The sequence below is a fragment of the Microtus ochrogaster genome, unplaced genomic scaffold (genome assembly GCF_000317375.1).
Source record: "Microtus ochrogaster isolate Prairie Vole_2 unplaced genomic scaffold, MicOch1.0 UNK1, whole genome shotgun sequence".
NCBI lineage: Eukaryota > Metazoa > Chordata > Mammalia > Rodentia > Cricetidae > Microtus > Microtus ochrogaster.
In genome coordinates this window covers 16,470,164-16,484,024 of record NW_004949099.1, presented here as the reverse complement: position 1 = coordinate 16,484,024, position 13,861 = coordinate 16,470,164, and the positions used below count along the sequence as shown (strand labels likewise).

The 13,861-nt window shown below is 37.8% G+C and overlaps 1 protein-coding gene across 2 annotated transcripts in view; it reads left to right on the top strand.

The window, feature by feature from the left end:
* Window positions 1-12,460, top strand: part of Cntn3 (contactin 3) — a 374,705-nt gene extending 362,245 nt beyond the window's left edge. For both annotated transcript variants that reach the window (XM_026788227.1, XM_026788228.1), the window contains 3 exons: window positions 5,185-5,297; window positions 6,719-6,887; window positions 10,422-12,460. In XM_026788227.1, coding sequence (XP_026644028.1) covers window positions 5,185-5,297; window positions 6,719-6,887; window positions 10,422-10,522 — 383 coding nt within the window. In that variant the 3' untranslated portion in view covers window positions 10,523-12,460. The remainder of the gene's footprint in view (window positions 1-5,184; window positions 5,298-6,718; window positions 6,888-10,421) is intronic.
* Window positions 12,461-13,861: the final 1,401 nt, after the last annotated feature.

Here is a 13,861-nt window from a genome sequence, read left to right as displayed (position 1 = left end):
CACTAAGTTTGGAATTAATTGGCTTCTGATTTTACCCGGAATCTGCAACTTTTTCTGGACTGGGGAATGACTCAGAGGGGAAAGTGCTCAGTGAGCAAGCAGGAGAAAAAGTACAAGGCCCTTGAACCCATCGCAGGCCAGATGTGGTAGCTCCAGTACTCTATGGAAGGCAAATCTCTGAGTTTGTGGTCAGTCCAGTCTACAGAACAGTTCCAGAATGGCCAGGGCTACATAGAGAAAACCCATCTACCAAAAAAAAAAAAACCTAAATAAATATGAAAAGATTCCCATGGTATGATGCATTTGGTCCATTTGTAATAGTTTCAGTGATTGAGCCAACATGTATCTCAGTACTAGATAGAAAATGGCCTCAGATTTTCATTTTCTCACAATGCCACTTGTTTAACCAGCCTAATTAAATTAAAATGGTGATTAATTAAAATTAAAATGGCAGTGATCTTCTCAAGCAACAGCTAAGAGCAAAAATATTCTTTTCAGGTACTGGCGCTAACATTCACTTGCAGGAAAATCATCTTGTTATCCTCAGGTGGCCAAGAAAAAGAGTGAAAAAACATACTGAGTTCGGTATAGTTGACCATAGCAACCATGAGCTCTTAAAATTCCATATTTCCAAAGGAAATGCCAGCATTGCTGTGACCACTATGGAAATGTCATCCTTGAAAACTTCACACAACACTATCCCCTATGTCCGCAGCCTCTATACTGTATCCTACCAGTGACATCCACTCATTGTAGAAAATTTGCAGAACAAAATCATGGAGTAGACAGTAAGAGCCAGTTATAATCCCATAGCCCAGAAAAACCATCATAAGTACCTCATGGGATGTGCTTCCTGGATTTCCACTCTACAGATGTTTTCTCCTGTGCTGTAAGCTTAGTGGCCTGTATATTATATTATATAAGAACCTGTGATGCCTATGACCCCAGCACTTGAAAGGACAAGTCAGGAAGAGTTTGAGCAAGACCTGCCCTCATCTCCAAAAGAATGCAAAAATAAGAAATGAAGCAAAACAATGTCAAAATCAAGCAAAAACAGTATAAAAAGAAATATACGGGGGCTGGAGAAATGGCTCAGAGGTTAAGAGCATTGCCTGCTCTTCCAAAGGTCCTGAGTTAAACTCCCAGCAACCACATGGTGGCTCACAACCGTCTGTAATGGGGTCTGGTGCCCTCTTCTGGACTGCAGGCATACACACAGACAGAATATTGTATACATAATAAATAAATAAATATTTTTAAAAAAGAAAAAAAAAGAACCTGTGATGGCTGGTTTTAATCCTCAGTTGACACAGTTTAGAATGACCTTGGGAAAGAATCTTAATGGAATGTCTATATCAGGTTGGCCTGTGAACAGCTCCAGTTGAGGGATAGGAGGGGCATGTCCTGATTATGTTTTTGATAGAAAATATTCAGCCTGAAAGTGAGTAGTGCCTTTCTCTAGCACTGGCTCCTAAATGGTACAAGAGTAGAGAGAGCTAGCTGAGTGGAAGGCATGCCTGCATTCATTTCTCTCTCCTATTGGCTGCGGGTGTGATGTAGTCACTTGCTTCAAGTTTCTGCCTCAACTTCCCCATAATGATGAACTGTAGCCTGAAACTGTGAGCTGAAAATCAGCCCTTTCTGACCCCATTGCTTTTCTGTGAGGGTGTTTCATTGCTCTTCCAAGAATAAAGCCAGAGCACCATGTATGTCTAATATCTCACCTTGACAACAGGCCACTACTTCTTTAGCTGTCTTCTCATTGATAAATGTGTCTTATGCCCTGGCTTCACCCTGGCATATGCATATCACTGTCATTGCCTCTTGCAGACAGACATCTATAGAACAACTGGGATCTCTAATAAGGCTGATGTTAGAAAGATGTTAGAAAACCAAACACAGAAAGCATCATGATGGATGTTTAATGATAGACCCCAACAAAAAATCCTCTTGGAATAGTGCTATGTTATTGTATGATACTTAGATTATTTCAGGAATTTTTAGACCTGTTGCTTCATGTTGTGCTATAAATCCAATTAAATATACCTTTAAATAAAATGAATTATATTTTGTCTAGTGTTTTCCTACCATATCATACTATCAAAGTAGTAGTTTATTTGATGAAGAGAAAAAGCCTGTAGGTTTCAAGCCTGACAAGTAATTTTAAAATATAGACTACCTGTCGTGTTAAGTCCAGTAGATCTAGCCTGTGTCAGGCTGTTGCAGATTGTACTTTCAGTTGGGGAAAAGTATCAAGCATGAAGTTAGAAGTGCTACAAGGTACACTGTCAGTCATGTACACTCAAAGCCTAATGTGGCTTCAGTAAGTGGCAGTGTATAGAAATTCAAAGCCACATCGTGGGCATTTGAAGGCACAGAATCTTTCTCCCTTCATTGTTTGATTCTGTGCCACATTAGGCTTTGAGTGTACAGGCTTTGAGTGTACAGTCAAATAGTACCAACTTAATGTGCACTGCTATGTGAACCATCATCAGAATTCTTTCTGTCCCTGAATTTCACTCTTCTGCAAGTTGTGTGCAGCAGGCACCTTACTATATTTGCAGGACTGGTTATTTCACTTAGCCTAACTAGTAGCCTCAATTAAGCTTTATCCACGTTCTAGCTTATGGTGGATTCCTGGTTGCTTTCAAGGTGAGGAATATCTCTTTCATTGACATGTTTTGTTTATCCCTCCACCATGGATGGAAAGCTGTAAGGAGTTTGCATCACCCTTGGACTGCTGTGAAGAGAGAGATGTTATGAGCACAGGTTATACTCTTTATAAGCTCCATGGCTTGGGCTGATGACAGAAATAAGGACCACTACTGTGCAGCATACTGAAGATTAAGTAACTCATATCAAAGTACATTCTATATTGCCTAAGACATCACAGGCAGTTACTAAGCACTGATTTGAAAGTTTAGAGGCTAGAAGAATGGTTCTTTGGTTAAGAATTTCCCAGACAGTGTCGCTGTCGCCAGTGGTAGCAAGAGAGCTTATGGGTAACATTTTCAACCTTTTAAACATTTCAACCTTCATGTTAAAGTGTACACAAATATGTGACTAGCATAGCAACCTGGCTATTGAATAACTATCATTGTTTGGAATGAAGCTAGAAATTATGTTTTTATTTATTTTAGTATTTTAAAAAAGTAAAAATGGGGCTAGAGAGGCTGCTCTTCCAGAGGATGCGAGTTTGCTTCTTAGCACCTACAAGGGTTGAATAGTTTACAACACCCTGTAAATCCATCTCAAGGGATTCAATGACTTCTGGCTTCTGTGGGCATCTGTATAGATGTTATCTATATACACATAGTCAAAAATAAAAACAAATAGACATAAACATATACATAAATAAAAATGTACGTTTTTAATTTTTTTAAATGACCAAATCAGACAAGAGTGAAATGAATCAGAAAGAGTGATCATATTGAGGGTAAAAAAATAAAAATTAAAACTCCCATACTCCTTAATTTACTTTTCCATAGTTTTTCTTTCTCTCTTTCTTCCTTCCTTCCTTCCTTCCTTCCTTCCTTCCTTCCTTCCTTCCTTCCTTCCTCTTTGTCATTTCAAAAAGTATTCCTATCAGGCTGAATTAATTTAACTCACATGTTTTGCGATTCATTGAAGGCAAACTCCTAGTTATAGTCATTTCTTCTCTGAAGCTGCTGTTGGGGTAGCTAATGCATCCCAAATGACTGGAACTTCTTATAACCTGTCAGCACACACATGTTGATAGAACAATCCATGCTGAAGTGTTATCTGAATTGCATCAAATCAAACCTGCCCTTTTATATACTGCTGTCAGCCACATAGGTAACAGACTTTGGGATGATGTTCTGAATTCACTCATTACATCTGGATAGAGCAATCAGAACACACAGATTAATATTTCAAACCTAAGTAGCTGTCATTGATCTTGTTATCACAGTCTTGCAGCTCAGTCTTAGCTAACTTAAACTCATTGCCAGTATACATGCACAAAACATTTAAAGTTATGTCAAATATATTAGTAGGGGCACAATAAACTAAAGGAAAAATGTGCAGGCAAGAGCATCTTGTGAGGTTATTTATCCCATAATGTATCTAAGAGCCTTTAACATCTTTAAATCTAGCTATATTTCCCTCATGGCATGAGTCAATGATAATGTTCAGAAAATTATATGGAGTGGCACACTTTTAGATCATTTTCCCATTGCAAATCCAGTTATCCAAATAGTATCTTATGTTTCAATCTACAAGGGTGAACTATTTCAGTACTATTGTAGATAATTGTGATGCTGTTGACAAATGAGTAGTACTATGTCTGCTTTGTCATTGAAAAGAAACGGGATCCTTCGTATCCCTTCTGTTCTTTTTTAAATTATGGGAACCTGACGCTTAGCATGCCATCAAACATCCCACACATACATACAAACCCGCATGTACTAGCTCCCCCTTGTCAGTGCAATTTTCCTATCTTGTGGTCTTGTAAGAAGCTAACTGTAAATTCAAGTCTATAAAACTCAAAGAATTTCATTAATTTTATAATGCAGTTCTCGTTAACTTGTTTAGCCTTTTGCATTATTTTTCTCAAAAAAAATGATTTAAACTTGGAAAATGAAGACTTTAAAATATGGACTCTCTACAGCGATTTTTCATGTGTGTAGCTGTAGCTTCATGAAAATGAATCTGAGCAATCCTGATTATTTTTATTGCCTCTCGTTTTGCCCATCTCATCATATAAGGAGACTGGCTTAAAAATCATCCACACTTCATTTCCTGTGACTTTAATCTGCTCTTTTGGCAATCTCTCTCAGCCTCCAGTAAGGATCAAAACAAGTCCCATGCCTGCCCTGCCTGACTCAGCAACAAGCAGCCCTCTAGTGGTAGATAGAGGAATTGCTTTTCTTCTACTATCCACATGTTTTGGTATGGCATGGTATGGTGTGGTGTGTTGTGGTGTGGTGTGTTGTGGTATGGCATGGCCAATTTTCTCTTAACTTAAACACAGTAATTTTTGATAAGGAAATATTTTAAAACTCCTTAGTTTTTTTTTTTTTCCCCACATTCCATCTCTGCCCCATGTGTTGACAAGGAGAGTCCTCTCCTTCCATGAGCGTCCTAGAATATTCAATTGTCTGGTTTATCTGAAATATTATTTTGTGCCTAAATCAGGTTTAACTTCTCCTTTTGCATTTCAAGCTCCCAGTCAGCCTCCAGGAAATGTCATTTGGAATGCTACAGACACTAAAGTGGTACTGAATTGGGAGCAAGTGAAAGCGATGGAGAATGAATCACAGGTAACAGGCTACAAGGTCAGTAGTTGTTTAAACTATTTTACATTTCTCGCTTGCGCAAACATGCTCCAAGGAAGGCTAAGTGGAAAGGAAAAATTTTAAATGTTAATGATACTTTTTAAATCTAATTTTCACATAACTGTCAAGCTTTAAAAAAAAATTCCTCAAAATATCTGATTTGTTAAATATTGTCATGTGGGATAATTTTGCTTATATGGAATTCAAACATGATGGTTATAACTTGTACTACTTACTCTCAATGCTGACCAAATACTATCTTCAAAACGGCTATAAGTGTTGCCCATGATTTCCTGCCTCCCTCAATAAAAGAGATATTCCACCTGGCTCTGTTTGTTCTATCTCTCCTTGCTATAAACATTTTGGGAGAGCAGAGGTAGGAGGTATGGCTTCCTAGTGTTATCCTTAGCAGGCCAAATAGTTCCCTAGACTTCCATAGATGCTGTTGGCACAGATTTCCATAGATGTTGTCACAGATTTCCATACTCATAGCTTAAACCCAGGAAAGGATTTCCGTTATATCCAGTTAATGAAGCATAGTTGGGTTTAAGAATGATATGTTAGATAGTGTTATTAATCTTTAGAGTTAAAAGAATGAAAGGCGCCCAGGAGGAAGATAAGACAGGCCCTAGAGGACTAGTGTGGGGTTCTTAACAAAAAGTAAGACATACCTAAGTGTAACTACCATTTCCTCAAGGGAGGGTCATGTTCAATTTGTTTTTATAATAATAAATAAGATATTATTGGGAAGCATCAATGAGATTGTTGGGGGTTTCCTGAGAGGCAACTGACAGGATTGCAGTGGTAAGGTAGAGTCTAGCTCACAAGAATTCTAGAAAATAGGATCTATTTGCTTTATACAAAGATAGCAGTTTTGTTTAAGATTCTCAGAGAATAACTGCTAAAAAGGATGAAGCTCTACCCAAGATTGGGGCCATTTACAATGTTGAGGCCCTATCCAAGGTGTTATACCTTCTGCGTTAGGTCTGGTTCGTTGTTATTTTATACAAATTATTTATCAGAAACAGAATGTTAGCCTTATGTGGTCATCCTTTATAACAAATGTAAATGGTTCAAAAATTTTGCTTCAGGGCTGGGGATCTAGGCTTCAATCAGACTCTGGAGCAAAGGTCTCCTTTCACATGTCCCATAATCTCTCTGTGTATCTAACCTGTATCACTCATCAATTGCCAACCTAACTAAGGTTTTCCATGACAAACATTCAGTATTCACTCAACCCCCTCAGTTTTGAGAACATGATGATTCTACAGTGTTTACCCATGTTTAAGTCTGAAAAACTTAGCTTGTAGTTCATTTTATATTCTAGGGTTGTAAAGACATAAAGTCATTTTGGAGCAATAAATTTTGGAAAGGACATAAAAGCTGACTGTATAAAAAGTGTGTTTGTTTATATTTTCTAGGTTTTCTATAGGACTAGCAGTCAAAATGATGTGCAAGTACTGAACACAAATAAAACTTCAGCTGAACTTCTGCTGCCTGTCAAAGAGGACTACATTATTGAAGTTAAGGCCACCACAGATGGAGGGGATGGCACCAGTAGTGAGCAGATCAGGATTCCAAGAATCACCAGTAAGTTGTTTGAACTCTTTCCCTCCTTCACTTTCATCAGCATCACTGAACTCTATAATGACTTAGTGATTATTGTGCTGCCTCTCCATTTTTCCCAGCATGCCTTTGGTTTGCATGGGACATGGGCTGTAGGGATGGGAGGAAAACATGGGAGAAGAAAAGGCATTAAACACTATTTGGCAACATTTATTATTTGAACTCCTTATTTGGAGTTCTCCTTACATATGCCTTAGGATTAACTTCCCAAGCCCAAATTCCCTAAGCACTTCCCAAACCCAGATATGCTAAGCACTTTTCAAGGGTAGCATTGAGCTACACAGAGGTTTTCACCTTCTTAATATTGCCTGGTGTGGCGGCTCAAGCAAATAATTTCCAGACTCGGGAATCCCAACCCAGAGGATCCTGAGCTCCACACCAGCCATGGCTAGTTAGTTCAAGGACATCCTGGGTTACCATAGTGAAAAATCTGCCTTTTCCCAGTCATTTGTCCCTTTCTAATTGCAGGCAAAATAGTAGGTCTTTCAATAGAAAAAAATTAACATTTAAAAGATGATAGTATGTTTATATGTAATGGATAGAGAGACAGGATTTTAAAATACAGCTTTTTAATTTCCCAGGAGCTTCACGCTAACTTTTTTTTCTGAAAATCCAAAGAAATTTATTCTACTCTGGAAATTTCCATTTCTGAGTTAAGGGAAACAGACTTGTGCATACATATTTTCTCAATGAGAAGGCAAAATAGATTTTATTTTTACTTTTAAATCCTGTCTGGAGTTCTCCAGCCTTCACTGAAGTACTGTAAAGCCCATCTTGTTTTAGTTTGTCCTGTGCTTCTCAGTGACTCAAATAGGATGGCTCCATCTTTCCATGTATGGGTCCCAACCTTGTCCGCAGTAGTGGGCAATCAAGAGCGCAGCTACAGTCTTTAATCTTTAAAATGAAGGAACTGACACTAAGTAGGGGAAATTTTATTTTCTCTGGAAATATCATGACTAAAGCACACAACTCCAACAATCAAAGAAAATGGCAGATAATTATTCCACACTTAACTGTGCAAGTTAGTCTGTAAAAGTCATTTCAGACTGGGTAAGTTTAGCCCAAAAATTGTTGCAATTCAATAAAGTCTGTTGAATAGACCAAAAAAAGAAATCGATTTACATTTATTATGAGTCCTTTGTTTTAAAGATAATAAAAATTGTGTGTGTATGTATGCATATGTGTGTGTATGTGTGTATGCCTGTGTATGTATGTGTGCATGTGCACGTGTGTGTGTGTGTGTGTGTGCATGTGTGTGTGCATGCGCATGTATGTTTGGGTATGTGTGTGTGCGTGTGTGTGTATGTGCGTGCTTGTGTGTGTTTGCATGTGTGCTTGCATGCGTGTGTGTGTGCACATGCGTGCATGTGTGTGACTGCAAGTGCCTCTGTAGGCCAAAAGAGGATGCCATTCAGATCACCTGGATGGAGTTACAGGTAGCTGTGAGGTTTTGAGCAACCCAACATAGAGGCTGTGAACTGAAGTCTGGTCCTCTCCAAGAGCAGTTCTCTTAGTTTCTGAGCCCATCTCTTCAGCCCACATTGTTTTAACTTTCAAAATACAGATCATGTGCTTCTTAATCATCAAGAGTGTGAGATGTAGAGCAAAAATAACAATATAGACAGTGGGGGACAGGTAATATGACTAAACACTGTGCTTCTTTAGAGAGAAGCAAAGAGAGATTTTAGTTAGGGGACAATTCTTCCCTCTGCCTGCTTTCTCCCTCATATCTGCAGTAAATTGTCTTCTCCATGCCTTAGGAATAGTCATGTCCTCCTCCTTTTATTTCGTTTTCTCATTCAATAACAACTGAATAGTGTAGAACACGTGACCGTGCCTTGTTGCTGACCTTGTGCAGTCAGATGATTACACAGGGAGGTCTGTGGAAATGGAGTTTCTATCGATTCATTTACAGAGATGATACTTCATAGTATGCATAAATTATATCTGCATAGGGACAATTTTCTAAACTTCTATCCTATGAATCTTTGTTTAATTAAACTATCAAATTATCTCACCAGTTCTTTGTAATCAAGTCTAATCATTCTCACAATGATGAAGTTGTTTTTCCAATTTCAATTAAAGTTTAAGTATATGAAATGAACAGATTAGAGGCATTCACTAACTTAGACATATTGATCTCTTATAGGTACTCTTGGCAGCCATCATGTGCAATAAAGGGGAATAATAAATAATTGTGATCCTAGGATATATATATATATATATTATATGCATACATGCATATATAAAGTATTATAATTTAATTTTGATAGAGCAGGCATTACTTTTGTTCTAAGTGTCAAACTACTATTTTTTGGCAGCTGGGAGTTAAAACAGGCTTCTCTGTGTAGCCCTGGCTGTCCTGAAACTCATTTTGTAGACCCTGCTGGTTTCAAACTCAAAGATTTGTCTGTCTCTGCACTGCGAGTGCGAGGATTAAAGGTGTGTACCACCACCACCTGTTTCAAACTACTTTTATAAAAGTGGCATAATCTGGCTTTTTAAAACTACAGAAACATGTTCCTCATGGTTTCAGAGGCTAGAAAATTTGAGGTTAAAGTACCTACAGTTCACAAACATATTCAAATTATTCCATACTCAAACTTTACCATGGAAACTGAGATTCCCTGCTTGAATGCTTTGTCTCATTAACAAAAGAATATAGAAATGGACTCAATGCCTCACTTGGGTGTCATTTTATTAGAGTTTAGGAGAAAATCAACAGGGTGGGCAAACTGCCAGTCTGACAACTGCCAGGAGGAGGGAGATGGAGAAGAGGAGGAAGAAAAGGTCATGCCTTTTGCAATGGAGGCCACTAAGCAGATTCACAACAAAACAACAACAACAATGAAAAGGAACTCTAAAGCCTCAAAGAATGAGTAACAAAGCCCAGAGAGTCTGGGACTGTTTGCTTAGGCTCTTGGCCAGTATCCAAACATGAGACAAAGAAAACATTAAAAAAAATAATTAGGACTCAAAAGTAAGCAGCTCACATGGCTAGCCTCCATTATGCTCCCTGATAGGGAGTCTGCTAGTGTTTTCACTAAGGGACTTCTGGAAAGTAAAAGTACATCATCTTATTTAGGGGATAATTATTCCTCCCCTTAGTATGACTTCAGAAGACTCAGATTTCCTTGGGGAGTGGACTCCTGGCTAGGTAATGAAATGGCCCAGGCATAGTGATAGAATGCATAGTCAATTCTTTTGACCAGGAGGAGGTAGATCTGCACTAAAGGGTCTCAACACAGCCCTATTGCTTTGGCCTTTTCAAATGTTCATTTAAATCTCAGGAGTGGGAAATCTAATGCTGATTGAGTTACAAGGAAAGCTTGGGTTGAAGTCCAAAGTTTCAAAGATCTGCAAGGCTACTTGCTACTGTAGCATGACTATTATCACAGCTGAAGACAGGATTTCAGCATGATTCCAGAGAGAACAGAAACATTCATTCCACAGTGTCCTGATTACCTATACTAACGAGCTGTTTATCATCTTTGACAGGTATGGATGCAAGAGGATCTACATCAGCCATTTCTAACATACACCCTGTATCAGGTTATATACCTGTCCTGCTGTTCTTTATTGTAAATGCTTTGTGGTGATAGGTTTTTTGTATTTACTGGAAATTTAATTGGTTACCCAAAAAAGTACTTTCTGAAACAGTGATTATGCATGTTTTTTTCAGCTATGTGTTTTTAAATTTCTACTCCGTTATAGGTAAAATATGAATATAATAAAAACAGTAAATCCTTTTAGAGGAATCTAAAATGCCTTAATATTTGCTTGGTAAACCAAAGGAATTTGCAACTCACATACTGCAAACTTTTGATATAAATATTCTTACGCTATGAGTTTAAGCGCTGCCTATGTGTGAGGTAATACAAACGCAAGATACACACACAAAAACACACAGTGAACACATGATATGTAGAAATGAATAATACGTATACAGTACACACAGAGAGACACACACAAAAACACACAAACACACAGTTTTTCCGTACTAAAAAACTCCTCATTTATTCCGAATATTCTTTTCCCATTATTACAAAATCACCTATCATTTTAAAATTAGCAGTTTGACCCCATCACAGTGAACATGCACTTGGGCAGCTATTATGCTGGAAGGTAGTGGCCTGTGACTCCATAGGGTATCGTTAGAAAATGCCACTCTGAGCGTGGGCAAGTGACGCTGGCTTCAGTGTCCTACTGTATGTCTGCGAGATTCCGCTGATCACTTCGTCCTCTCATCTCTGTTATTCATCCTAGGACATGAGCTGATAATATTTCTACTATTTGCTTTTACAGCAAGAATTAGTTGTTAAAATCATAGAGGCGGATATGAAAAGCACGATTTCCCCACCATGTGCAGTGTTCCTGTGCAGAAGTTTATATGAACTTCTTAATGTGACCTGCAAGCCAGGCATGTTTTTGAAGCTGGCTGGCATTGCATGCTCTCAGTAGGATTATCTGTGTAAATCAAAGATGGAAATTGAACCTGAGCGATATTATCTTTTGGTGTATATATATATATATGAAAAAATAGTAACTGAAAATGAGTACATTTCTTCCTGTCTCAAAATTAAAATAAAATTAATTAAGGACTCATTCCCTTCCCATGTGAAAATAAGCTTTCAGGCTTTAAAAATAAAACCCAGTAGAGAAAACAAGGAACAACCTGTATCTTAACCCAAATATGAAACAAAATGCACACAATTCTTCATTTCCAAATCCTGATTCCATTAAGGGGCCCTCTCTCTGTCTGGATGGCAGAGATGGTTTTTTAATGAAATCCCACTGTCTATCTCATCAAGTCAGGCAGGCTTTTTCGTTCCCAAGTTAAATTTGTAATAGAACATGGTGATGCTGCTGGCTTTGATATGGATGACTCAGACTCTCAATATGTGGTTTGCAAAAGACTGTGGAAGACATGACTTCACAGCAATATGTAAAAAAAATGTGAAAATCAGCAGATTGAGTGTTAGACATTCAAAATCAATTTTTTTACCTCTTGCCTACCAATTGCATATTTTGCTGGAATTTGTTCATATTACCAAAGGTAGCAAAATTAGACACCGATGAGGTAGCTCACAAGGAACACTAAAAATTAGCCAGATGCTGACACCATTTTAATGCACCACCCTTTCTTTGGAGATTCCATTTAAGACATGGTCACTCTGTAAAAAGGAGAATGATTTTCTTTCCCGTTTCTCTGTAGGGCTTGTATATATTGTACATACCTAGAAATCTGAATGACTAGTCGATTTCATATGACCATTGTTATTTCCAGTCAAAATGTGGGGGGGAAACACTTTCTCCAACCCCTGTGCTTTATAGTACATGTAACTGAACTATACCTTTTTAATATCTGATGACTCCTAGAATTTGTTCCTGTACTTTTCTTTTGCAAGACGGCAATTCTCTTGTTTCGTTATTTCTATTAGTATATCTCCATGAGATGAAGACACTGTTTCATATTGAAAAGGCTAAATTTTACTCTTTAAATTCCTGTGTGTGTATCCTATGGTTATCTGTATGTATTATTTTCTATTATTCTAATAAAATTTATAATAATGAAATACGTTTGCATTGTTCATTGGTGGAAGAAAACATCGGCATGGGAAAGGGGGAGGGGCACTAGAGAGACAGTGTCACTGCCATTCCTAACATTTCTTCAGCAAACATTTGACTTTTAAATATTTGGGGGGAATATTTTAAAACATTTGTTTATGCTCTACTAACTCAGTAAAATCAGCAATTTGATACAGTGACTTCCACATCCAGCATAATTCATACATGCATCACAGAGCTTAACAGAACAAACAGAGAATTTGCCTAATAGACTTACGATGCTTAATTTCTTCTCGCTTTGTTTTGTGATTTGTAGAAACTCACACATTTTTGGCCAAAAAAGGTTTATTATTTCCTAGAAACAGCGTTAATGTTCTCACATTTTACGTAGACTTTTATCTTTGGAATCAGAGTTAGATTTTAACTGAAATAATCCCTCTGGTATAGTACATTCTATATATTTGTAAAACTTACTAATGATTCAGCTCTGAAGTTGTAAAATTTCAAAAGTTAATTTTGCTGTAAGAAAAAGGGGAACAAAACATAATCCAGTTATTGAACAATTAAGGAGGAGAGCTCTCTCTCTCTCTCTCTCTCTCTCTCTCTCTCTCTTTCTCTCTCTGTGTGTGTATGTGTGTTTTGTGTTGTGTTACAATTTAAGCCTAGTTGTGATAGTTGCATTAGTGCCTTCTATTTAAAGGCAGATACCTGGAGAGTGCACTATACTCTCAGTAGTCCTAAAGTCTGGTACTAGTGAGCATGGAAAGATTAAAGGGCCACCTTGAATGATACTCCTGCCAACTTCATAGAACTTTCAGGAATTGCTGATCTTGAGCTCTTGCTCAAGTTCCAAAGCCTTGGGTTCCTTGGCCGAAGAATACAAGCATGTTAAAATTCTCCTCATGGTGTTCTTTCTTTGACAACTGCTAAGCCCCACAGTGTATGTCCTGTTGTGTGAGCTGAAGTTGTTGACACTACCCACTTATGAGTCAGGGAGGTAGTAAGTTAAATGGTGTGTGTAACTCTTAGAGGGTTATACTGTTATCATTATCTCCAGAGGTGGGGAATAAATCACCGTGGAGAACAAAAGATCTTCTTCAGAAGGTAGTTTTATGTCTCTCTTTTAATTTCATTGTATTAAGGAAAAGGTTATACGATCTAAGAGCTTTTAGAAGAGAAGAGAAGTGATTCTGGGATTCAGGTATTCTTGGACTTCCTTGGTTAGAGTTACCCCAAGATATTTTATGCTGTTTGTGGCTATCGTGAAAGGTGAAGCTTCTCTGGTTTCCCTCTCTCCTTCCATATCCTTTGTGTATAAGAGGGCGACTGATTTTTTGGAGTTGATCTTGTATCCTGCCACATTACTAAAG